We start from the raw sequence: 23,851 nt of genomic DNA, 5'->3' as shown, positions 1-23,851 counted from the left end.
CTCGCTCTTGCTCAGGCTGGTTTCAAACTCCTGAGCTCAAACAATCCGCCCACCTCGGCCTCCCAGAGTGCTAGGATTACAGGCGTGAGCCACCGCGCCAGGCCTTTTATTTTTTTTAAGATGGGAGCTATTATAGCATATCTGTAAACTGGTAAGAATGATCCAGTAGAGAAGGACAAGTTGATGATGCAAGAGAGAGAAGGAATAATTGCAACAGGAAAGTCTTTAAGTAGGTGAGAGGGGACGGCATCCAGGGCCTCAGTGGAGAGTTGGCCTTAGGAGCAGAGACAAATCATTCATAACAGGAAGGCAGGCAGAGTGTGTGCTGACCAGTTGGTAGATTTGGGGGAGTACAATGAAGTTTTCTGATTGCTCCTATTTTCTCAGTGAGAAAATTTCACAGTAAGAGGGAGAATGTGCAGAGAGGTATTGGACTTTGAGAAGAGAGGAAAAGTTGTGAAATAATCATCTGAAAGAACTGGCAAAGGAATCAACCAGGGAAAACAGTAGAATTGTCAGGCATTGCCGAAGGTCCCCTTGGGGTTTGCGGTTATAGATTTAAAGTGGAAGAAGTTAACATGGCTGTGCATTTTCCTCCAGCCAGATTCTGCTATCTGAGTGCAGGTGTAGAATAGTGGATTTTTACTGGCAAGTTACAGTAGGTGAGATGTTGGATTTATTATAACCAGGCTGAGGATTTTGCCAGACAACTAGGACAGAGAGAGACAGAATCAAGGGAGTTGAAGGAGTGGTTATAATGATGAGCCTTAGAACCTGAGCTGAGGAAGAAGGGAAATGAGAAGGCAAGGGATGATGATAGAAGATGAAAAAGCGATAAGGTCAAGGGATTGAGGTACCAGAGGAGGCAGGACATGCTGGAGCGGAGGAGCTAGATAGAATAGAATTGGAATGACAGGAGGGAGCCTCACATAAAGGGAGGCCTGAGATGGAGATTTGGGAAGTGGCGCATTATTTTGGTAATAACAAAGTCGGAAGCACAAACAGAGGAGTGGAATGCTGAGATGCAGCAGAAAAATCTTCGGAAGTGAGGAGTTCAAAAAATTGAAAGGCCCAGGTTGTCTGTTTGGATGCTGAGGCCACTGAGAATAATGACAGAAGCAATAAGAAGAAAAACAGTGAGCCAGGAGCTGAAGAGCTGTAAGGAGTACAGTAAGAAGGACACCAGGTGGCAGATGAGCTTCCAAGAAGCTGGGAGGTCTTAGGAAGAAGTGATGAAAAGCAAAGAGGTCACTTCCTTCATTTGCAGGCCCCAGAGGGAGCTGGATTTGGAAGAAAAACCAGTCACTGCTTGACAAGGCTACAAGGAATGCTCTACCTTCAGTGGAAAACCTGAAGGTTCCAGTAAGAAGAAGAAAGGAAAGTTTCAAAAGTCAGAAGATGTAGAGGATTTTGCAGATAAAAGACTATGAATTTCAGGCCAGGTGCAGTGGCTCATGCCTGTAATCCTAGCTCTCTGGGAGGCCGAGGCGGGCAATTGTTTGAGCTCAGGAGTTCGAAACCAGCCTGAGCAAGAGCGAGACCCCGTCTCTACTAAAAATAGAAAGAAATTAATCGGACAACTAAAAATATATAGAAAAAACTAGCCGGGCATGGTGGCACATGCCTGTAGTCCCAGCTACTCGGGAGGCTGAGGCAGAAGGATCACTTGAGCCCAGGAGTTTGAGGTTGCTGTGAGCTAGGCTGACGCCACGGCACTCACTCTAGCCCGGGCAACACAGTGAGACTCTGTCTCAAAAAAAAAAAAAAAAAGACTATGAATTTCAGAGACTGGTTGTATTTTTTAAAAATCCATATTAACACATTTTAACATGCCTGTTAACAGCCTGGAATGACCTGACCTGGAATGCCAACCCAGAGTCCATGAAGTTTAAATCCCGACTCCCCAGAGTGAGCAGGAGAGAAGGAATGAGCCAGTAGAGCACCCTACTGAGGGGATGCCCCTAGGGGGTGGGAAGTAATCACAGATGCTCCTTACAGGCCCTCCTATACTGAGAGTCTAGGACTCCAGTGAATCTGGCTGTCTTTTTATTTTTTATTTAATTTTTTTTTTTGAGACAGAGTCTCACTCTTTTGCCCGGGCTAGAGTGAGTGCCGTGGCGTCATCCTAGCTCACAGCAACCTCAAACTCCTGGGCTCAAGTGATCCTTCTGCCTCAGCCTCCCGAGTAGCTGGGACTACAGGCATGCGCCACCATGCCCAGCTAATTTTTTCTGTATATTTTTAGTTGTCCGATTAATTTCTTTCTATTTTTAGTAGAGACGGGGTCTCGCTCTTGCTCAGGCTGGTTTCGAACTCCTGAGCTCAAACAATCCGCCCGCCTCGGCCTCCCAGAGTGCTAGGATTACAGGCGTGAGCCATCGCGCCCGGCCTGTCTTTTTATTTTTGATAAGCCCCTTTCTACTGCTGGGCCTCAATTTCCATATATGTGAAGTGAGGAGTTTGGGCTGTGTTTTCTCTTGGCCTCCTTCTAGCTCTGATAATCTGAGAATCTCCTGGAAGCCAGTTCTGGATCCAGCCCTGTGTTGGAGAAAGGAGACCAGAGAGGCACAGAACATGCACGAGAATGCAACAGCATCATCTGCGGGGAGCGTAAGGCCCAGTACTCTCACCTACACAGACACAGACAGCATCTTTTTTTTTTTTTTTTTTTTTTTATGAGACAGAGTCTCACTCTGTTGCGTCAGCGTAGCTCACAGCAACTTCAAACTCCTGGCCGCAAGCGATCCTCCTGCCTCAGCCTCCCAAGTAGCTGGGACTACAGGTGCACGCCACCACTTCCGGCTAATTTTGTTTGTTTGTTTCTAATTTTAGTAGAGATGGGGTCTCACTCTTGCTCAGGCTAGTCTTGAACTCCTGACCTCAAACAATCCTCCTGCCTCTGCCTCCCAGAGTGCTAGGATTACAGGCGCAGACACAGCATCTTTGCTTTCCTAGTTACACACACATCCCAGGCAAGAAAACCCAGAACCATTTACACATGCAGTTGCCCACACCCTTCCTTGTGGTCACAATATCATACCATATTGTACTCATATCACCTCATAAACACAGTGTCCCACAATCACCATCTCACAAAATCTCAGTCCAGAGACCTTTACCTACCTTGAGCAGGTGAGGCAACTGCTGAGTAGCCAGTTCCTTAAACTCGTTGATGCTGAGGCTGCCCTTCCGGCCCTCCTGCCCCGCGAAGGTGAAAAAGGTGGTGACTACTGTCTCGATGGCCATCTCCAGCTCAGTCAGTGGTTCTGCTGCAGCCATCAGGACCCTGGGGCTGGAGCTGACGTCCTCTCAAGGCTGACCTTGAGAGGGGACAGGGAAGGAGCAGAGAGGGAGTCAGGGAGTAGGGACACAGGAATAGGCCAGAAGGCCCCTGCCTTGGTGTTGCCACCTCAGGCCTCCCCCTGGAGGTCACCATGGAGAAAGAGGGAGGGCACAGGGGCTGAGCTTGGGGCAGGGGACCAGGCAACAGCTCCACAGTTTAGGTGGGGGTGGTTGTTTCAGTTCCAGAAACCTTCCGTACGTCTCACAGTCTGAGGGTCCTTTTCAAGTGGTGTGTCTTAGGGACCCCTCTGTGGTGGTCCCTCAATCTGGAGACTCCTCTGGGAGGAGATTTCAATCTGGGGGTCCTTCTCTGGAGTCCTTTCCAGTCTGGCAGCCCCTCTGCGGGGTATCTGTACCAAGGGCCCCTTCTTGTTGTCTCATCCAGCCTCACAGGGTCATGAGGTTGTTTGTCTCCAAAGAGTGTTTATGTTGGGACCTGGTCTCCAGCTGCCTGCACTCTGCCCGCCCACACACACTCTGGCCGCTCTTCCCAGCAGAGAAGCCCAGGGTCTGGCCAACGGCCAACTGTGGTCAGAGCTAGCTCGGTCTCGACAGATCCATCTTCTCTGCTCCCCAGCCCCTGCCTGTCCTCAGGGGAGCTGGGCAGAGTGCTGTGCCCAGGACCCCACAGATTCTCCCACTCCTGTCTCCCAGCGACAAGGGTGCTTGCAATAGGGCTCCACTGAACCGCCGCCCGCCCACGACCCAGGAAGGGTTGGCACCAGTACGCACAGCCCCCTGGGGTGCAGAGAGGAGGGCTGCCCACTCATCCATCCCTTTTCTGCCCACACCCCCACACTCCTGCAGGAACTGTTGCTGGATCTCCCAAAGCCACTTCCTGAATCCCTGCCTGAACTGGCTCTGGGGGAGGGACCTGGGAGCCTAGGGAGAAAAAGGATCCCCAGGCTCCTTCCAGGGTTAAGGACACGCGACTCACCAGGGCGAGGAGACGGGGCAAAGCGTGCAGGAGCCGCAGAGCTGAGGTTTATAAGCACAGGGAAGGGGGGGGGGGGGGAGAGAGAGAGAGAGAGAGACACACACACATCCGGAGCAAGAGCCGCTCCCAAGGCTGGAAGTGTCAAGTTTCCGTGGTTGATTCTGAAGAGAGGAGACCGCCCAATCACGCCCCTCGCCCTGAGCAATCAGATCTGGCCCCGGCCCCCCAACCAGCCCCACAGCCCCACGTGTGCCCCCACTTGCAGCGGGAGCTGCCTACACGGATCCCACTCGGTGGGGGTCCTAGAGTCTATCCCTCCCAATACCCCACCACAACCCCACATCTAATCAGGAGTCTATGTTGTGGGGTGGGGAGGACACTGCTTGAAAAAATCAACCGAGGGAGCTCAGCACTGAGAGGCCCCACCTGAGACATGCCACAGAGGCCCCCCAGAATAAGACCCCTCAGAGAACCCCAGACTGAGTGCCCTATAGAAGAGTCCTAGATTGAAACCCCTCAGGAAGACTCCCAAGACTAAATTACTCACTAATTACTCACCGAGGGTCCCCTCAGTGAATCCTTCCCTTTACCTGCCCTGCGGGCACAGCCAGCCAGGGCTGCACAGCCCAGCTGTGGAAGAAACATCTCAGCGACCTTCCCAGCGCCTCCCTTCCCACCTCCTCCCTCCTGTAGCTTGTTTGCTCCTGCCCAGCGAGAGGGAAGCGGGGCAACCAAGGCTGGGGAAGAGACACAGGGCAGCCTGTTCCAGCCCAGGAGACAGAGGGCGCCTCTGTCCTCTCCTGGCCCCTTGCCCCACTGGGTGTCTGTCTGTGAAGGGGTGGAGCCGGTGGGGCGGGGGTCAGCGGGGGAAGGACACTGAAGACAGGTCTCCCCACACAGCTCCAGCAGCCACACTTGCAGCCTCGACTGGCCGTCCAGAACCTACTCCCACCTCTGGCCCCAGCTGACCGTGAGTATCACCTCCCCCACGCCTGGACTAGGGCACCGGCCTGGCCAGCCTGGGAGAAAGCAGGCTTCCAAAGGGCTCCAAGAGTCCGGGGATGATGGCATTTGTGGTGCACTGAGGATCTGGGGGGAGTCAGCCACGCTGAGGTTAGTTTGGGATTTGGGGGAGACAGGACTTAGAAGGTAGTGAGGAAAAGCAAGTAAACTGAGGGTCAGAGAGAGCTGGAATTCAGTAAATGAGGAAACTAGTGGGGAGCCCACCACCGAGCACCCAGGCTACCTGGCCCTCCCACACAGAGCCCTGAAGTCCCCTGCCAAGGTCCCCTCATCTCCCAGAGGCTGGGGAGGGGACCCAGCCCTTGCCTCCCATGGGGTAAGAGCAGAACTACAGCTGTTTCCGCCCACCTTCCATCCTCAGTCTCTGCCACCCCCACCCAGCCTTGCCAAGAGCTCAGGTCCCAGGGAGTCCTGGGGGCGACAGAGCATGACTCCTGTGATATCAGGAAGAGCGGGCCCCAGGTGCCTGCCCAGTCCCAACTCGACCTTCCACGGGACCTCCCCTTTCTCCTCCTCCCCTTTCTTGGCCCAGACTTCCAGACTCCTCTTTCCTCCAATTCTTTCCTTTTTATTTTTCTGTCTGCCCTGCCCCCAGGTCCTCTCAGAACTGCCCCTACATAAACACGTAAAACCCCAGGCTGCTCTAGGGCTCCAGGCAACCTCCAGGTGCCCCTCCTGGATGGGGCTGGTAATCGAGCCACCAGCATCCCTCCCTCAAGTACCCCCTTATCCTCTCCATCAGCCTCGGCTTGGGTTCCATCTCCCTGTGTCTCTGTGACAACTGCTTCTCATGTCCGGAGTTCAGGTGACACTCACAAGGGCCCCATTGAAGAGCTGGGATACCATCTGATCAGGGCCCATTGTCCAGCCCCCCAGGCCTGGGGAGAGTTGGAGACACCTGATCTGAGACACCTGAGCTGCCTCCTGGGGCAGTGGAGGGCCTGACTGTCCCAATGCCAATAGCAAGAGGCCCCCTGGCGTGGTAGTCCCCTCTCTCAACAGACCCCTCCATTCTTCTCCTGCTCTCTCCCAGACCCTGAACTCAAAGGACCTTGCACACTCAGCCCTTTATTTCCCCAACTCATACCAGTCCCACTGTCCCCGCATTCACCAGGAGTGGGCAGCCACAGGGACAAGGCCCACAAGTCTCTTCTCCCCCTCCTGGCTCCAGGGAAAAGGCTCAGACATTCCTCTCTCCCTTAACACCACCCACCCGATGGAAGGGATAATTTTGCAGAGAAGTTAAGAGGATTCAATTTGGAAGCAACAGGAAGTATACCCCAGAGAGGCCAAAATGACATATTCAGGAGAGAACAGAGTGGAAGGACTAAAGGGGGCCCCCAGGCTGCTGATAGGGAGCTCAGAGACAGTGAGACCTCCCTCCCCAAATCCCCAAGAAGTCTTGGGCCACCTACTCAGGCTGCCACCCCCTCCGTTGTGCTCACTGAAGTGCCAGACCGACCCCTTGCTAGGGGTGGGCAGCAGAGGCAAGGCTATAGAGGAGACCCCAGCCCACCACCCCCAACAGCAGAGCTTGCCTGTGCGAGGCAGGCAAGGTCCAGGGTAAAAATAGAGCCAGGGGAAGCCTGGCCTGGTCCTGTGACCACCCCTGCTGCCCCACCCTCCTCAGTCTCTGCAGGCCTCTGGAGCCAGCCCAGCTCCAGTGGCTCTCTCTCCATGCCCCAACCCTCACTCCCTTGGGCTGAGGTACAGATTGAGTGACACAGAGAACAGATCTGGATTTAGGTCTGTTGGGGTTTCCCTACATCGTAAAATCTCAGTGAAATATCAGTTGCAGTGGGACTCTGATCTCATGGCTATCTGAGCTGAGGGAACAGGGCCTGAGGGCTCCCCTCACCTGGACCCCAGAATCCCTGGGCCTGGTCCCCAGCTCACTTCCATTGTTGGGGGGGTGGGTAGGTGCACTGCTGTGATGGGCTCCGAGCTAGAGACAGCAATGGAGACCCTCATCAACGTGTTCCATGCCCACTCGGGCAAGGAGGGGGACAAGTACAAGCTGAGCAAGAAGGAGCTGAAAGAGCTGCTGCAGACCGAGCTCTCCGGCTTCCTGGACGTGAGCAGAGGGTGGGGGTACAGGGTGGAGTGGGCGAGGGGTGGGGCAATGCAGTGGGCACCTCTCTGCCATCTCTCCCCCAACCCCCAGCTCAGCCCAACCATCTCCCTCCTCTCTCAGGTTTCTCTCCTGGGTTTTCCCAGGTTCCCCTACTCCTCCTGGGTCAAGTCAAAAATGCCCTGGTTTAGTAGTCACCTGTTAAGTGCTAGGCCCTGTGTAAATTCATCAATAATAAGATTCACAGTCTAGAAGGGAAAGACTGACACTTAAAAGTAAACCATGGCCAGGCGCGGTGGCTCACGCTTGTAATCCTAGCACTCTGGGAGGCCGAGGTGGGCAGATCGTTTGAGCTCAGGAGTTTGAGACCAGCCTGAGCAAGAGCAACACCCTGTCTCTACTAAAAAAAAAAAAAAAAAATAAGGTGGGACAACTAAAAATATATAAAAAAAATTAGCTAAGCATGGTGGCACATGCCTGTAGTCCCAGCTGCTTGGGAGGCTGAGGCAGGAGGATTGCTTGAGCCCAGGAGTTTGAGGTTGCTGTGAGCTAGGCTGACGCCACGGCACTCTAGCCGGAGCAACAGAGTGAGACTCTGTCTCAAAAAAAAAAAAAACAACAACAAAAAAAGTAAACCATGATGACCCCATCATCTGGACTACCAAAATAATGAAACAAACAAAACAAAGTAAACCATGAACTTCAGTAAGTACACAGAGCCTTAACAGGGGTGCTTTCCAGAAAGGGTTATAGGAGATAATTAACCTGATGGAAGTGAGACAGCTTCTCTGAAGAGGTGGCACTTGAGCCATGGATTTCCACTGTAAGATTACTAGAGTAAATGTAGACATTTTAGGAGGAAGCATCTGCATGAACAAAAGCACAGGAGAAAGAAAAATATGGAGCATGCCCAGTAGTTTAATTCGACTGGCATGAAGGATGCAGAAATGGGGCCACGTAATAAAGAAACCTCAGGATACAGCATAAGGTGCACCAGCTTTGAGGTTTTATTAGACTGGGTTCAAATCCTGGCTCTGCTTCTTTCTAGCTGTGTGTCTTTGGGCACATTTATTTAACTACCAACTGTCAATCTGTTTCTTCTCTAGAATGGAAGTAATGAAACCTACCTCATACCATTTGTATTGGAATTAAATTAGACAATGCTTGTAAAGCGCCTAGTGTAGTCACATGGTAGGCACTCAGCGTATGGTAATTGATGTTCACAATAACAAGTTAAGCAGATTACTCTGTAACAGGAGCCCTCCAGTGTTTTGAGGAGGGCAGCAGAGAGTCCCATAATTAAATGAAGTTCCTCTCCTCCTCTTTGTCTCAGTCTCCTCAACCACCTTCCTTGCCCCTCACTCAGTGCTATACAACTCCCTATAAACCACCCTCTCCCTCTCCTCCTGCACAGGCCCAGAGGGATGCAGATGCTGTGGACAAGGTCATGAAGGAGCTAGACGAGAATGGAGACGGGGAGGTGGACTTCCAGGAGTATGTGGTGCTGGTTGCTGCTCTGACAGTGGCCTGTAACAACTTCTTCTGGGAGAACAGTTGAGCAGACAACCCCAGTGGGCAGCGCCCTTCCCCTCCACCCCGCCAGACCTGCCTCTTCACCCTGCTTCCACCTCACCCCACTTATCCCTCCCCCACTCCCACCCTTGCCCACTCCCCCTCACACACATACATCAAGGGCGCAAGAGTAGCCGTCCAGGCCTGCAACTCATCTTTCATTAAAGGCTACTCTCTCACCCGCCATGTGATGTCTGTCTCCTCTTCAGTCTGGAAGTAGGTGGAGAGGGCTGCTGACTCCCAACTCCTCTTATTTTGGGAGGGGTCTTATTTAGAGAGAGGTCACAGTGCATTACATCTTCCTACTTGAGGAAAGCTCACGACCCAGGAATGTGGAGGTTCAGGGTTCCAGCTGGAAGTGGAGGAGATGTCAGCTTCTCAGCTATAAAAGCAGAAGAATCTCCTTTCAACCTGCAACCAATATTTACTGAGGTCCCTACCATATGCTAAACTGGGGATACAGCACTGACCAAAATAAACATAATCCACAGTCCTTTGCCTCACATGGTTAAAGTTCAGTAAGGATGCTGGGCCATTAAACACACACACACACACGCGTACACACGTACACACACACACACACACACACACACACACACACACACGTGCCAGGAAGGAAAATGAAAGGGTCCTGATGCCCGTATGGGGCAGAAGAAGGGTTGAAGATGGCGGGGCCGGTGGCTCACGCCTGTAATCCAAGCACTCTGGGAGGCTGAGGCGGGCGGATTGTTTGAGCTCAGGAGTTCGAGACCAGCCTGAGCAAGAGCAACACTCCGTCTCTACTAAAAATAGAAAGAAATTAGCTGGACAAATAAAAATATATAGAAAAAATTAGCCGGGCATGATGGCACATGCCTGTAATCCCAACCACTCGGGAGGCTTGAGCCCAGGAGTTTGAGGTTGTTGTGAGCTAGGCTGATGCCACAGTGCCCTAGCCCGGGTAACAGAGTGAGACTCTCAAAAAAAAAGAGAGAGAGAAGGGTTGAAGATGTGTTCATTCATTCATTCCTCAATCATCTGAGCACCTTATTTTGTACGCAGGCATAAGGAAAATCCCTTTGTTGGTCTGCATCAAAATCCACATGAATGGCACGCATGGCACGCGGGGAGGGAGGACATGGAAGGTGGATCAGGGATGCAAAGGTCCTCTAAAGAAGGATTAAACAATATTCAGGCCAAGTTGGGGAGGGGAGGAAGTGAAGAGGAAAATACGGACGGGCGGTGGTGGCCGGCACAGGATGTGCTAGAGGTGTGCTTCCAGCATTGGCCTCCCAAGCCTTGGCTTGGGCGTTTACAACCGTCTGAACAGAGCAAACCCGCATGAGCGGAGAGCCAGTGCAAATTACGCGGGCCCTGTGGTCCGGAAGAAACCGAGGCAAATCCCGTGTAAAGATTTTTAGACGGTATGCCTTGCTTGAGGGCGTGAAGGCGAGGGAATACGGGACCGAAACCTCCTCTCTACGGCCCAGATTACAAACAGCACCACAAAGTTGAGCGCAACCCTGCCGCGAACCGTTAGCACCCGCAAGCCCGAACCACAGGACCCTGGCCACGCCCTCCGAGGGCGGAGCACTGTGTGTAACTCTGGAGACACCGTTGCTAAAGCCCCGCCTTCTCCCCAGGGCTCCGCCTCTGATCTCTGCGCAGGCGTAGCGCGAATCTTTCCCGCCCTATAGTTGTGCGCGGATCTGACGACTGACGTAATTGCGCCGACGCCATTTTAGCCGGTCCCACACGCACTGAACGTGGCGGCCATTTTGTTTTGGACACCGAGCGGGAGCTGGCGGCGACGGCGGCGGCGGCGGCAGCTGTGGTGGTACAGACGCAAGGCTGGGAAGGGCAGGCCAGGCGAGCAAGCGGGTCGGCCGACTAGACAGCCAACCAACAACAACGAACTAACCTTGCAATCTACCGCTTACGCGTCTAACCAACCGCCCACCTAGTTAACCCGAGCCCCTCCACCGTCAACTGAGGTTCGGCCGGTCCCCGGCCCGCCTGCCGCAGCCGTGGTGGCAGCCCCGGGCGGAGCGCTGGCGTCCGTTTCCTTCGGTGCGTTTCTGTGTTAAGGAGGAGGGGGAAAGTCTTGGGGAGCGGAAGGGGCCGGCGGAGGAGGAATGAGGGCGGTGGGATGTGGACGCAGATAGGGCGTTAGAGCGTGGAGGCCCCGGGGAGGGGGCGGAGCCGCCTGAGAGGGACGCGGGGGAGGAGCTGAACTGGAACCTGGCGGCGGGATGGAGCAAGAAGGTTGGGGATAGGGATAAAAAGGAAAATTGTTCGGCGGGTTGAGCAAAGTTGAAGGTCTGGACAGGACTTTGAGGATGTTAGGGAGGTTAAATAAGGACTACAGGACTTTGAGGAACGTTGGAAATTAATGGCGGCTTTAGGGTTAAGTAGAGGGCTCTGTGGGAGCCAACTCCCAGGTGAATACCCATTTAGGAAACCACTTGTGCTTCCTCCCCCAGATCCCAAGTTCCTTACTAAAGCCCCTATCTGATTTTTTATTTGAAAGGCAATTTTGAAACTGCATACCTGTATTTTCACTGTCGATAAATGGTTCTCAGCATTTTAGCTGCACATTAAAAGCACCTAGGTAGCTTTTCTTCCATCACAATTACTAATCTCCAGACCTCACCACCAGAGATTGTGGTTTAATTAGTCAGGGCCCAGGCTTCTGGATTTTTTAGAAACTCCCTGGGTAAGTCATGCAGTCAAGATTGAGAGAGACTGCTATATATTAAAAACCAAACTCTTATACTTCCTTTAGCTAGATTTTGTTCTGCCATTTTTAGGACTTTGGCAGATATTTTCTTTCCTGTGGCCTTGAAGTGTTAATAATTTGAGGTAACTGCCATATAAACCTAAGCACTTGAAATGAGTTTTGATATGATCTTCAGGAGTCAGAGATAAGGCCTTTTCCCCTTGTAGAAATGAGTGGCCATAATTGTGATTTGTTCATTTTGCCTATTGTACTTTGTAGATTCTCGGGATTTGAAGATGGCTGCACAGTCAGCGCCGAAAGTTGTGCTAAAAAGCACCACCAAGATGTCTCTAAATGAGCGGTGAGGCAGCCAACAGCAACTTCAGCTCCTTCCTAAGAAAACATTACTTAAGTTGGCCCTGGGGTCCAATGCACAAAACCAGTTTTAAGCTAAATACCAACAGAAGGCTACAGACCTCTGTTCTTAGTTGCATCTTATGTGGTACACAAAACAAATTGGGCGGTTGTTTCAAAACCCCTTGTCAGTAGACTTTTATGTTAAACTATCTGAAATATTTATCTGGTGGGATATATTTTAAAAAGACTCCTAACACCCTCCCTTTTCTTCACATTTTTTTTACATTGATACAGGGGTGGTGCAGCACGGTAGCATGGTACCCTGGCTGCAATAGGCTTGCTGCCCAGTCCAAGGCCAGCAGTGTTGTGTTTGGCCTGTAAGAGGCAGGTAGCAAGCCATGGATATGTCCAAAGGCCCTTGAATGTCATTCTTGGGCCTTGTAAGAGGCACTTGCTTTGCTCCATTTCACTTTCTTTCCATTCTGCTTCTAGTTTGTTTTTGTTTTGGATTCTTTTACAGTTAAGTGTTCTTCTCTTCCTTTCCATTAAATTACCTTGACAGGAATAATACAGAGGTGTCTTCACAGGCTCTAAAATGATTGGACTTACCTAACTTTCTTAAGTAACCACTTGGAGTCAGAAAAAGTGATCATTTGAGACTAAGAAAAGTTAAGATATTTAAAGGCAGTTTCTACCTCTGAGAGCTTTGTTCATTGAGTGCCTTTGGCCAATAATTTATTAATTGATGTTAGACCACTAAGATTTATTTAGTGTCTGTTTTTGCCTCTTTTGAAGCATATGTGCTTCTCTCCTTATCTCTTAAGACGTGGTCACTATCTATATTCATGTGTTACTAAGTGACAAATATGTTTTTAAATTTGTTACAGTCTTATAATTTATATGAGTGCATCCGAAGGTACTCTAGCCCTTTCTCATATTTGGCCTTAGAATGCTCCCTCAGGTCTCCCAAGATTTAGGCTTTCTTTGTTTGTCTTTGAAACTGCATCTTCTGTCTCTTGTCATCATATCTGCTTATGGCGTGTTTTTCATACTTTCCACCTCTCTAAAAACTGTTACCTGAGCCCTCGTTATCACTTTTGATTGAATGTGCTGCACTTTGCTGCATTTCTAAGTTTCTCATTCTTGCAAGTTTGTGGAAACTGTGGAGTCTTTAACCCACATCAGCCTTGATCTAAGTGTACCACTTTACTTAAAAGTTCGTGGGATCTGGAGCTCCTGGTCTAGCAAGCCATGAAAATGCCAATAAATGTTTTGTAATAAAGCTTTTATTTAAACATCCATTTTGTTCGACCTTGAAGCTTTACTAATATGCTGAAGAACAAACAACCGATGCCAGTGAATATTCGGGCTTCGATGCAGCAACAACAGCAGCTAGCCAGTGCCAGAAACAGAAGACTGGCCCAGCAGATGGAGAATAGACCCTCTGTCCAGGCAGCATTAAAACTTAAGCAGGTGAGAGAATGGGTCTTAATGCTCCAGAAGCAGCTGGTGATCTCTGTCAGGCAGTCTGCTGAGGCTGTCAGGACGTGATGGATGATTACAAGGTGGCTCAGGGCAAAAGCTGAAACTTCTCTGGAAGAAAGAGAGGTTCAGAGAATTCAATTTTGGCAGGTACCGATAAGTAACTTTTTATTGTCTTTTTCTTTTTGGGAATCTGCCATCTATGTGGCCTGTTTCTGTTGTCAATGAGTATTAATCTCTTTTGTTTTCTGATCCTTTACCTTTAATGTAGATTATTGGCTTTTTCCACAAAGAAACTTTGTTTCAGCTTTAGATAATCATTAAAACATCTTTTACCCCCTGTTAAATGACTCACAAACTAGGGAAATAATTTTATACTTTCTCCCCTAGTGCAGGGAATCTTGAATGGCTTTACTCAAAGGTTTTCAATGCTAAAATGTAGAAGGAGTAGAATGACCCTCATTTCCACAACACCTGAAGTTTTATCAGTAAAGTGGAGCAAGAGTACTGAGTAATTAACTTGAGTTAGTGGGTTCTTTTTCAAATTTCCAGTGAGAGACAATCCTATTCAGACCTGAAATAAAACCTGCTCTTTATTATTCATAGACTTTATGTGCAAGTCTGGACAGTGGCTGTGGAAGGATATGTCCAAGCTGTGGCTGGCTGTCTGGAGGGCGATGCCATGCAACTGTAAGGACTCTAACTGGTAGCACTGCATGGCTGTGCATAAATTCAGCAGTTAAATATAACACCCTCCCACCCCCACCCTGAGCCATTGGGCTCACTGACCAAAAATAAACGAGGCTTTCTGCTTTAGCTACCTTAAGCCTTGGAGTGATCAGATTCCTCCCTGACTCAGGAAAGCAGCAAAAGGCACCATCGTTTTTCACGACTAAATAAAAATTGCTAGGCCAGGCGCGGTGGCTCATGCCTGTAATCCTAGCACTCTGGGAGGCCGAGGCGGGTGGATTGTTTGAGGTCAGGAGTTTGAGACCAGCCTGAGCAAGAGGGAGACCCCGTCTCTACTAAAAATTGGAAATAAATTATTTGGCCAACTAAAAATATATAGAAAAAATTAGCCAGGCATGGTGGCACATGCCTGTAGTTCCAGCTACTTGGGAGGCTGAGGCAGAAGGATTGCTTGAGCCCAGGAGTGTGAGGTTGCTGTGAGCTAGGCTGACGCCATGGCACTCACTCTAGCCCAGGCAAAAGAGTGAGACTGTCTCAAAAAAAAATTGCTGAAAATAAGTCTCTGACAGATCATTCCAAAGGACCTTTCAACAAGAAGCTTTAAGTATAGACTCTGCAGAAAGTAGCCACTGTCTAGAGTAGTGCAGTCCAATAGAACTTTATACAGTGATAAAAATGTTCTGTATCTGCTATCCAGTACAGTAGCCAGTAGCCACATGTGGCTATTTAAAACTTTGAATGTGGCCGGGCGCGGTGGCTCACGCCTGTAATCCTAGCACTCTGGGAGGCCCAGGCGGGTGGATCGCTCAAGGTCAGGAGTTTGAGACCAGCCTGAGCAAGAGGGAGACCCCGTCTCTACTAAAAAATAGAAAGAAATGATTTGGACAACTAAAAATATATAGAAAAAATTAGCCAGGCATGGTGGCACATGCCTGTAGTCCCAGCTACTCGGGAGGCTGAGGCAGAAGGATTGCTTGAGCCCAGGAGTTTGAGGTTGCTGTGAGCTAGGCTGACGCCACGGCACTCACTCTAGCCTGGGCAACAAAGCGAGACTCTGTCTCAAAAAAAAAAAAAAAAAACTTTTAAATGTGGCTAGTGGTTACCTTAAATGGGGCACAGCTCTAAAGTAGAAACTGGGTGGCATAGTTGATGTCTTTATGATGTTAGAGACCAATATTGGTGACAACTAAGGATTGGGAAAGGAGAAGAATTTTTTAGCACTATACAGTTCTCCACTTAAGTACAAAGCTTGGGAGAATGAATATAGTCAGGATCAGTGAACACATGGGAACTTGAGGAATGTGGTCTTGGCCTCATAATTGTGTGTTAATCAGGGGAGTGAAAGAACAGGCTCTTACAGTTGGTTACACCCACCCATGTTAGGTACATAATGTTCAGAGCCTTCCCCTCTGATTAGAAACAGTTTATGATCTTGTGCTAGAAAGCTAGTAATAATGCCTCACAGCATCTTTTTGAGGGGTATGATTGCAAAAAGAGAGACATTGGTAATCCCTTGTGGGTGACACATAGAATTTATTTTCATTCATATTAACCGATGGCATTCCAGAAAACCAGGCTTGCTAGGGCCTTGGTGTTACATTCAAGGATATACTATTTCTTTTTCCTTTAAAGTAATTTAATTCTCTAGGATGTGGTTTACCCTTTGAGAATAGGTACTGAAAATCTCTCTGTAGTACATCCTTGTCCTTACCTACGGTCCTGGGTTTTGTGATACTAGCTCACCTGTCTTAGTTCTAATAGAAGTTTGGCTGGCTCTCTGTGGAGATACATTTGAGTTGCATGTTTACTTTGAATTAAAGCTCATTATACTGGTTTAAAAGAGCTGTTTGCAAGGGTAGACATGGAATTACAAATTTTTAAGAAATGTAAGGAAAGGAGATTTGACTTTTTTTGTGTTTATTTACATCTTAAGGTAAAAAGTGGACCATCTGGAGATAGATACTCAGAGGAAAAATGGAGCACACGGGCCTCTTTGAGAAATCAGTCTTGTTCTTAAGTCACAAGAATTCGAATGAACTTATAATTTAAATTTTGCCCAGAGTATGATGAACTTCCTATGGAGTTTGAGTAAGCCTTGAAGATAATGATAGTCCTTGGGCAGGTATGAATCAAGTCGTATCATTGTCAACCTGTAGATCAAAAACAGCACAAGGCACAAGCAAGGATTGAGCTATAGAATGTTCTTACTGAAAGTTAAGTTCCAGTTGACAGTGTGTGACTTCTGTAGCCAAACTAGTGAGGTAGTTTGTGGTGATGCCAGTTTCATGGGACCATACTCAAGCTTCTTAGAGTTTCTGCTCTGGATCAAAATTCTGCTGCTTTTATATCATGTTCTGAGGCAAAGGCTTGCTTCTGGTTTGGGATCCTTATGACACCCACAGCAGGTTTACCTCCCTTCACGCCAGACATCTCACTTGCTTCTTTTTCTCTGCACTTTGAATTGCCAAATCCTGCTGGATTGCCTTTTTGATCTCAATCCTCCAACACCTTTTCTTCCAGAAGAGCTTAAAGCAGCGCCTGGGTAAGAGTAACATCCAGGCACGGTTAGGCCGACCCATAGGGGCCCTGGCCAGGGGAGCAATCGGAGGACGAGGCCTGCCCATAATCCAGAGAGGCTTGCCCAGAGGAGGACTGCGTGGGGGACGTGCCACCAGAACCCTACTTAGGGGCGGGATGTCACTCCGAGGTTAGTGCTGTGTACCTGATAACTGTCCAGCCCCACCCCCCTTTCCCTTTTCTCTTGGGCTGCTTATGGACACATTTGTTTAACATCTTTAAGCCTGAATTTGTATTAATGTAATTAATAACTTTTGAAATCACATATTTTTAATAGTGCTGCATGTCTTTTATCGATACCATTCCTTTTCTGATAATGTTCAATGGTGAGAGGCTATGACCTGCATAACAACAGGTAATTCATGTCATCTCCATTCCATTTTAAAACACCCTGCTGCTGCTTGAATCAAAGCACATTCAAGTTCTAGAAATAAGTCAAATCTAAGAAATTTATGGGTCTTCTGGCCTATATTGTAACTGTTTGTGTTCCTGGTGCTAGTAAAATGCTGTTACATCTGCAAAAAGAGAGGACAAGTAGACCCATAGCAGTTTCCTATATGTTACATTTGGGGCACTGTTATTCTGTTCCCTGTATAGTTCTTGTCCCCTACAGAATGTATTGAGATCAGGAACCATAGCATTTATTTTTAAATCTGCAATGCTAGGCATCTATCTGATTATTCAGTATGTATTAAATGTATGTACTTACTAATTAACTTAACTCCCAGCTTCTTCCAAAAATGGATTTGTGGTCAGACTTGTTGAATTGATTGAATAAAGAGCAGCTTTAATCCATTCACACTCAGTGTGCAGCTTGCCCCAACCAACCTAAAAATTAACTGAATTACTCTCATTTAACCCTCACTGCCTTCCTTTGGTTAGAATCTACTTTGTCTCTCTTGGATTTACCTGCATATACATTGTATGCCTCCTCTCCAAGGTCAAAACCTGCTCCGAGGTGGACGAGCCGTAGCTCCCCGAATGGGCTTAAGAAGAGGTGGTGTTCGAGGTCGTGGAGGTCCTGGGAGAGGGGGCCTAGGGCGTGGAGCTATGGGTCGTGGCGGAATCGGTGGTAGAGGTTAGTCAGCTACCAACTTCAGAGAGTAGCTCCCCCTTATTTTCCTCCTTTAAAAACTCAGAGCCACCTTTCTGCACAGCTTCAAGTCATAGGCAGGCTTCTTTGTTTGTCTTGTTTTGTTATTTGAAACTGGCTTATCTTCTAAACTCACATGCTGGTAGTGCAAAAGTCTGTCATGATTTCCCAAGAACCAGTCAAGTGCATATTACAGAGCCAGATTATATGCAGTCTTCCAGGCTCTTGGAAATTTAAATTGTATTGTTAAAATAAAAAAAAAAAAAACCACAAAATGGTCAGTTTAGGGTTTACCTTTCTCCATCTCTGCCCCACCACCACCACACATCCCACCCCATGGTTCCGAACCCCAGTTTGAGTCACATGAGAATAGAAAAGAGGGAGATGTACAAAGATAAAGCAGAGTTAAAGAGGGTGATGAGACTTGGAGCTGGGCATTGGTTCTGAAGCCAAGTTAATTCAATGTAAAGTTTGTGCCTATGGGAAACTAGAGATGACTTTTTTTGCTCCAGGCAAAAAACAAGATGGTATTATTATCAGTTAACTAACTGGCTCTTGTTGATAATCTTACCTTTGAGACTTCTTGTGATCTCATGACCCAGATTGGAAAAAGTTTAATGGTGTTGCTGTTAATGCCAAATCTCATGGGAGCCTTCTGGCTTAGAGCTTAGCGGAAAACTCCCAACAACACCTCTCCAGGATAAGAAATCTATTGTAGCCCCTGTGTATATTTGCTTTGGTCCTTTTAAAGCACGTGATGGGTCTTCCATAATTTATGATCTTGAAGTTGCCAAGGAATATTAACTGTTAGGAAAGGAAATTTGATAACCAAGGGCTTATTTTCTTTTCCCCCATTATATGCTACTTGGCCCATTGAGTGAAGTGCAAGCTAGTTTGGGTTTCAGGATGAAATAGCATGTTTCCAAATTACCATGACTTTAGTTTCTGAGAGAGACTAAAGTAGCTTTACAGAAAGCTGAGTGTGTTTTGTTACATGAACTGAAACTTCCTCTGAGACAACCACAGTTGTCAATTGTCATAAGGTGACTAGAATCAGGTAGAAGTAGCTGGGAGCACTCAAAATGTTTTTCCTCATTTCCCCACATTGCTCCTATGTCAGAATAACTCCTCAGTCTCCTGACACATAGGTCAGCTCATTAGACTTGAAAGTTTAAGGAGAGCTGAGATAACTTACCAGAAGGGTCTCCAATAAGCCTGATTTGAAAACTGTCTCTACCTTTACATCCCCGATTATCTGTGCCCTTGTTACTGCCTCCCTAGCTTACTAAATGGGGTTATCTAGCATGTATTTTAGTTATGAACTTACAGTGTGTCTCAAATATTAGGTAATTTATCTTAGGAGAGATTAAGGTTTTTTAAAATTATAATTGTTAATTATTTTCTCGATAGAAGAAAAAATTTTAAATAGCATTTAGAGATAAGCGTGTAATAAGGGATTCATTATGTGTGCTTTCCATGTGTTGCTTTCTACCCAGTGTGTTTCCTGTTTTTCCAGATTTCTCCTCTTTGCCCTGCCCTTCAGCTTTCCTCAGCTAGGCCCCACTGCTCTAAGGGGCATTTACTATAGCACCCATTAAACCTACTTGTAACTGTCTTTTTTTTTTTTCTTTGGGCCAGGTCGGGGTATGATAGGTCGGGGAAGAGGGGGCTTTGGAGGCAGAGGCCGAGGCCGTGGACGAGGGAGAGGTGCCCTTGCTCGCCCTGTGTTGACCAAGGAGCAGCTGGACAACCAACTGGATGCGTACATGTCGAAAACGAAAGGACACCTGGATGCCGAGTTGGATGCCTACATGGCGCAGACAGATCCTGAAACCAATGACTGAAGCCTGCCCTCCCTCCTGTGAGAGACTCTTGTTAAAGTCACCACATCTGTAAATAACTTTCAGATAACAGATGAGAAGAAACTTGATTGATGCTGGATGGACCTATGACAACAGGCTATGGACTTAACTTGCCACCAGTTTGTGCATTTAGGTGTTCCTTTCACTTTTTGATACTGTGTTGTATGAAACTTTTTTTCCTTTGATTTGGTTGGGGTTTTGGGTTTTTTGTTTTCCTCCTTTGCTCAGAATTCTCTTTGAACCCAAATATGTTGGCCTCGTGGCTAGAACACTCTCTTCCTACCTCTCCCTCCCCTCAACTGTCAGTAGGCTCTGACACACTAACATTTCTTCTCTTCATCTCTTTGCTCCCCCAGAAAAGTCCCAGAAAGAGCCAGCATCCTCCGTGATGCCTAGGTTTCTGAGGTTGTAGAGTTCAGTTCTACATCCTCTTTAATGGCCTCTTAGGAGTGTTTAGAGTATCTGGAGCTCAAAAATGCATTCTGCCACCTTGATAATTTAGTGTAGTAAATTGGGAACATTGACATCGCTATAGGGCCACATAACAGGTTACATGTGGTAGCATCTCTGATTTGATTGAAGTTACTACCCTGTGCATTGACCCCCACATAGATGATAACCATTTGTGCTGGGCTGAGTACGTGCACTTTCTATCCTAGTATGAGATTTACAAGCTTTCTCTTGGCTTTATATCGTATCCCAAAGGGGTCCTATTGGGTTGGCTTACACCTGCAATATAGAGGAAGAAGCCATATGGTTTGGCAGGTGGGTCAGAGGGAGAAGGATGGGAGGATGGTGGTAGATGAACTGCTGGGAGGGGTCAGAAGATACCCATGCTGGAGTGCAATTATCTTCTTGTTTATCCCACACCGATCTTGGGCTTTTCCTCTCAGTGGCTTTGTTTGACCCTGTTTTGTATCTTCCTCAAAGGTTTAAGTTCAGCCATATTCTGTCAACTGTTCCAGTTTCAGTGGAATCTTGTATTTCTGGTTAATTATAACAAATTGTTCTCTCAAATCCAGTCAGGACTTTCTCCTTATTTGTTGGGCTCCTTAAAATGCTATGGCTACTTTAATGATGTCTTGCTACCCCTTATATAGTAGAGTCCTTTTCTTCCTGGTTGTATTAAAATTCTGGGGGGGATGTTGCTTTGAGGCAGAAAGTGAAGAATGTGACCTCCTTTGATTAAGCCCTGCAGAAAGATGATCAACCCCACAAATTAATGGACTGACCCTTTTGACCCATGGGAAACTTGAGCAGGATGGGCTTTGGCAACATTCTGGACCCTTGAGCCCTGGCACTGGTTTCCCTTTTCTCTGTGCTGTTTAAGGAAAAAGAGGACCCTGCCCACCCCCAGCCAAACCAGTTGCCGTTGTACCCTAAACTGCTAGGAGATTGTGTGTATTGGGGGCTGGGAAGGCAGTTTTGATCAGGACAACCCGAACTTGAATCCTATCTTTGTGATGTGTGATGTCTGAGGGTCCCAGGGGGGATGGGCAGTGGGCAGTGGGGAGGGGATAGTAGAAGGCTAGGTATTACACAGTGGCTCAGCAGAGCTGAGTCCCCAGCTCAGCTCCCTTCATCTTTTCCATGCTGAAGCCCAAGGACTTCCCCCTTCTGGCTGTTGTCCTCCCCTGCACTACCAATAAGGGCAGAATGCTGGTATCCCTCCACCCCAGAGGAGACTAAGAGAAAGTATCCACAAAGGTGGTGACTACTATACCTCAGGCCCCCTTCTCTTTCACCCTCCTCTGTGTCCCTTCTTCATGAAAGAATAATTCATCCGCAATTCCCAGTGAGGCACAGGGAACTGTCCTATGAGCCATGGGCCCTCCAGCCCCACTTGCGGCTCACTGTAGTTCCCAGGGTCTCCTGACACCTGTGCCCACCTTGGCTATCCTCAGTTCTGAGTAGAATGGCACAAGGAGAGTAAACCTGGTCTCTAGGTCACCGTTTCATTCAACTGCCATCTGCTGAGGGCTTGCCACAGAGACGCAAACTAGGCATTATTTGTTGTTAGAAGGGGATTGGGAGCACAGAGGAGATGGATGAGCTAGATCTTGAAAGTTAAGTGGGGATTTTACACAGGGGAAAGTACTTACCAAGCACAGGGAACCAAATGTAAAGGTACATTGACCTCAAAGAACATATATGCCAGGGAAATTGAGTGTTCAGTGGGTCTCTGAGGTGGGATCAGACACAGCTAGTAAGATTGTGTAGGTAGCCTAAAGCTAAATTGTCTGCTAAAGAGCTTGGACTTTGTGTTTTGTGTAGTGGGCAGATAAGGTGGGATGATTTAAATAGAATACTGGTGGGCGATGAAGACAGGCTAGGGGGACAAGCTGCCACTCCTTCACCCTCCCCGCTACCCCTACCCTGGTAAGAGCCAGGCTTCCACCCCTCCTAAGTCCTAATGACTTAGGAAGCCTCATTCAGGCTTCCTAAGGCCCTCAGGCAGTTAATATCCCTACCCCCACCCCCAGCAGCTGAGCAGCACCTAAATGGGCTCTGTAAGTGGGGCAGGCCTGAGAAGGAGGCAAGGAAACGGGCTGTGACCTGGGGATAGGGCCTGGCCTGGCCTCTTTGCCCCCTTTCCTTTTCCAATGGGCTGTCCTGTCCTATTGTAGCCGCAGCCCTCCCATTGATGGTCCAGGGAATGTGGGAAGAGCTGGGTGCCCAAGCCTCCATTTCCTTGGGCTCTGGAGGCCTCCAAGCACACTTCTCCCTCCTCTCACTCTAAACACTCATGTACAGACAGCATTGCCACAATGGGGGTATATCTTCCGGCTTCTGACCCTGGACCTTCCCCAGACACCACCTTCCAGCCTCTTACTAGGATTTGCTGCATCTCCAGACTTCTGATTCTCTGTCTCCCAATTTTTAGCTGGATGTACCAGTGGGAGAGGCAGTCCAGGTGCCACCTGGCTGTCCTGTGCTGTTATGAATAGAATAGATAGCCATATGGACCAAGCAGGGGTCAGGGTGGAGCTGACCACCACCTACTCCTGCCTGTGTGGGCTCTCCCATCTGTACCACACCCTGGCTAGTGACCCAACCAGGCATACTGGGGGCCCTGGCTGACCGCATGGGCCAGGGGCAAGGAAGGAAGGAAGGATAGGGGGACATTGAGACCCCTGAGGGTGGGGACAAGTCCTGGACGGGTCTAGGACCTGTGATGGTGACAGCAGCCCCCAGTCATGGGCCTCACTGTATAGGGCAGGTAGTCAAGCAGGCGTGGGATAGCTAAAGCCTCTGTGAGGCCTCTTTAAAGGATTTACTTGATTCTCCATTTAGGCTTGATTTATTTATATTAATTTCTTTACCTTTAGTGTAAGGCAATTATCAGCTCAAGATTTAAATATATGCATAGGAAAAGGGAGGAAAAGTGTTTCCCAAAATGTCCTAAAGCTTTCCCCTTTGGATTTTAGTCAAAAGCACATACTCTAAAGGAATTTAATTTCAGGGAGAAAGCCAGATCAGAAAATAGAGAAAAGAAAGGAGATGGGGAAAGGTAGACGAAAAAGATAAAAGAATAAAGGCCCCCAGTGCCCTTCTCAGCACTGCTGAACCAGGACCCCACCCTCAGCCTCTGACCCCTTTGTGATAATCAGGAGTCCTGGAGTCTGGCCAGAAAATTCACCCGCGATGGGGGCTGTGGGCGATGGCAGCTCTCCCGGAGCACAAGTTAATAAGATGGCTGGAATCACAGGCCTGACTTCCCTAACCCTTCCCAGCTCCCACCCCTGCTGCTGACTCTTCGGTTCCTCCACTGAAGCATTGTAAGGCTTCCCAGACAGAGCTCTGGCCTCCCAGAAAGCGGAGTGAACCAGGATTATCCTGTCCCTGTCCTTTGGACCTAACAGGCCCAAAGAAGTCTGATTCTCAGGTCCTCCTCCCCAGTTAAAGGCATTATCAGACACCATTCTGTGGCCCCCCTCTCCCACAACAAAGACCTTCTGCTAACTCTGACCAGCCCCTCAGCCCTACCCAGGCTCCACAGTGGGTACAGGGTGCCCAGGCATAGGGGGCTATGTGACTGTACAGCATGAGCCAGCATTGCATGTTCCTGCAGAGCTTCCTCATGAACCTACCCCAGGACCCATCTTAAGGCCAGCAAAAAAACAATTGAGAGAACGGAGGGCCTGCG

General features: G+C 48.5%; 3 protein-coding genes across 5 annotated transcripts in view; 2 read left to right on the top strand and 1 right to left on the bottom strand.

Annotated features, from left to right (window-relative positions):
• The window catches only part of S100A13 (S100 calcium binding protein A13), a 14,717-nt gene extending 10,373 nt beyond the window's left edge, over positions 1-4,344 (bottom strand). The window contains exons 1-2 of the mRNA XM_012658660.1: positions 4,280-4,344; positions 3,124-3,320 (exon numbers count right to left, since the gene is read on the bottom strand). Coding sequence (XP_012514114.1) covers positions 3,124-3,279 — 156 coding nt within the window. The 5' untranslated portion in view covers positions 3,280-3,320; positions 4,280-4,344. The remainder of the gene's footprint in view (positions 1-3,123; positions 3,321-4,279) is intronic.
• Positions 4,345-5,119: 775 nt separating this feature from the next.
• Positions 5,120-9,131, top strand: S100A1 (S100 calcium binding protein A1). The gene is made up of 3 exons (XM_012658659.1): positions 5,120-5,249; positions 7,223-7,376; positions 8,788-9,131. Exons 2-3 carry the CDS (start codon positions 7,236-7,238, stop codon positions 8,929-8,931), a joined length of 285 nt encoding a protein of 94 aa, XP_012514113.1. The 5' UTR covers positions 5,120-5,249; positions 7,223-7,235; the 3' UTR covers positions 8,932-9,131.
• A 1,475-nt stretch (positions 9,132-10,606) lies between these two features.
• CHTOP (chromatin target of PRMT1) lies at positions 10,607-19,889 on the top strand. 3 transcript variants are annotated; one of them, XM_012658657.1, is made up of 6 exons: positions 10,607-10,994; positions 11,923-12,004; positions 13,320-13,473; positions 16,696-16,879; positions 17,690-17,827; positions 19,481-19,889. In XM_012658657.1, exons 2-6 carry the CDS (start codon positions 11,940-11,942, stop codon positions 19,684-19,686), a joined length of 747 nt encoding a protein of 248 aa, XP_012514111.1. In that variant the 5' UTR covers positions 10,607-10,994; positions 11,923-11,939; the 3' UTR covers positions 19,687-19,889. The 3 variants fall into 3 exon arrangements, with proteins under 3 accessions (XP_012514111.1, XP_012514110.1, XP_012514112.1); XM_012658656.1 differs by having other exon boundaries at positions 16,693-16,879; XM_012658658.1 differs by lacking the exons at positions 16,696-16,879; positions 17,690-17,827.
• Positions 19,890-23,851: the final 3,962 nt, after the last annotated feature.

This window comes from Propithecus coquereli, unplaced genomic scaffold (genome assembly GCF_000956105.1).
Source record: "Propithecus coquereli isolate 6110/MARCELLA unplaced genomic scaffold, Pcoq_1.0 Scaffold59, whole genome shotgun sequence".
Taxonomy (NCBI): domain Eukaryota; kingdom Metazoa; phylum Chordata; class Mammalia; order Primates; family Indriidae; genus Propithecus; species Propithecus coquereli.
Note: the sequence above shows the minus strand (reverse complement) of the source record. Positions and strands in the feature narration are given on the sequence as shown.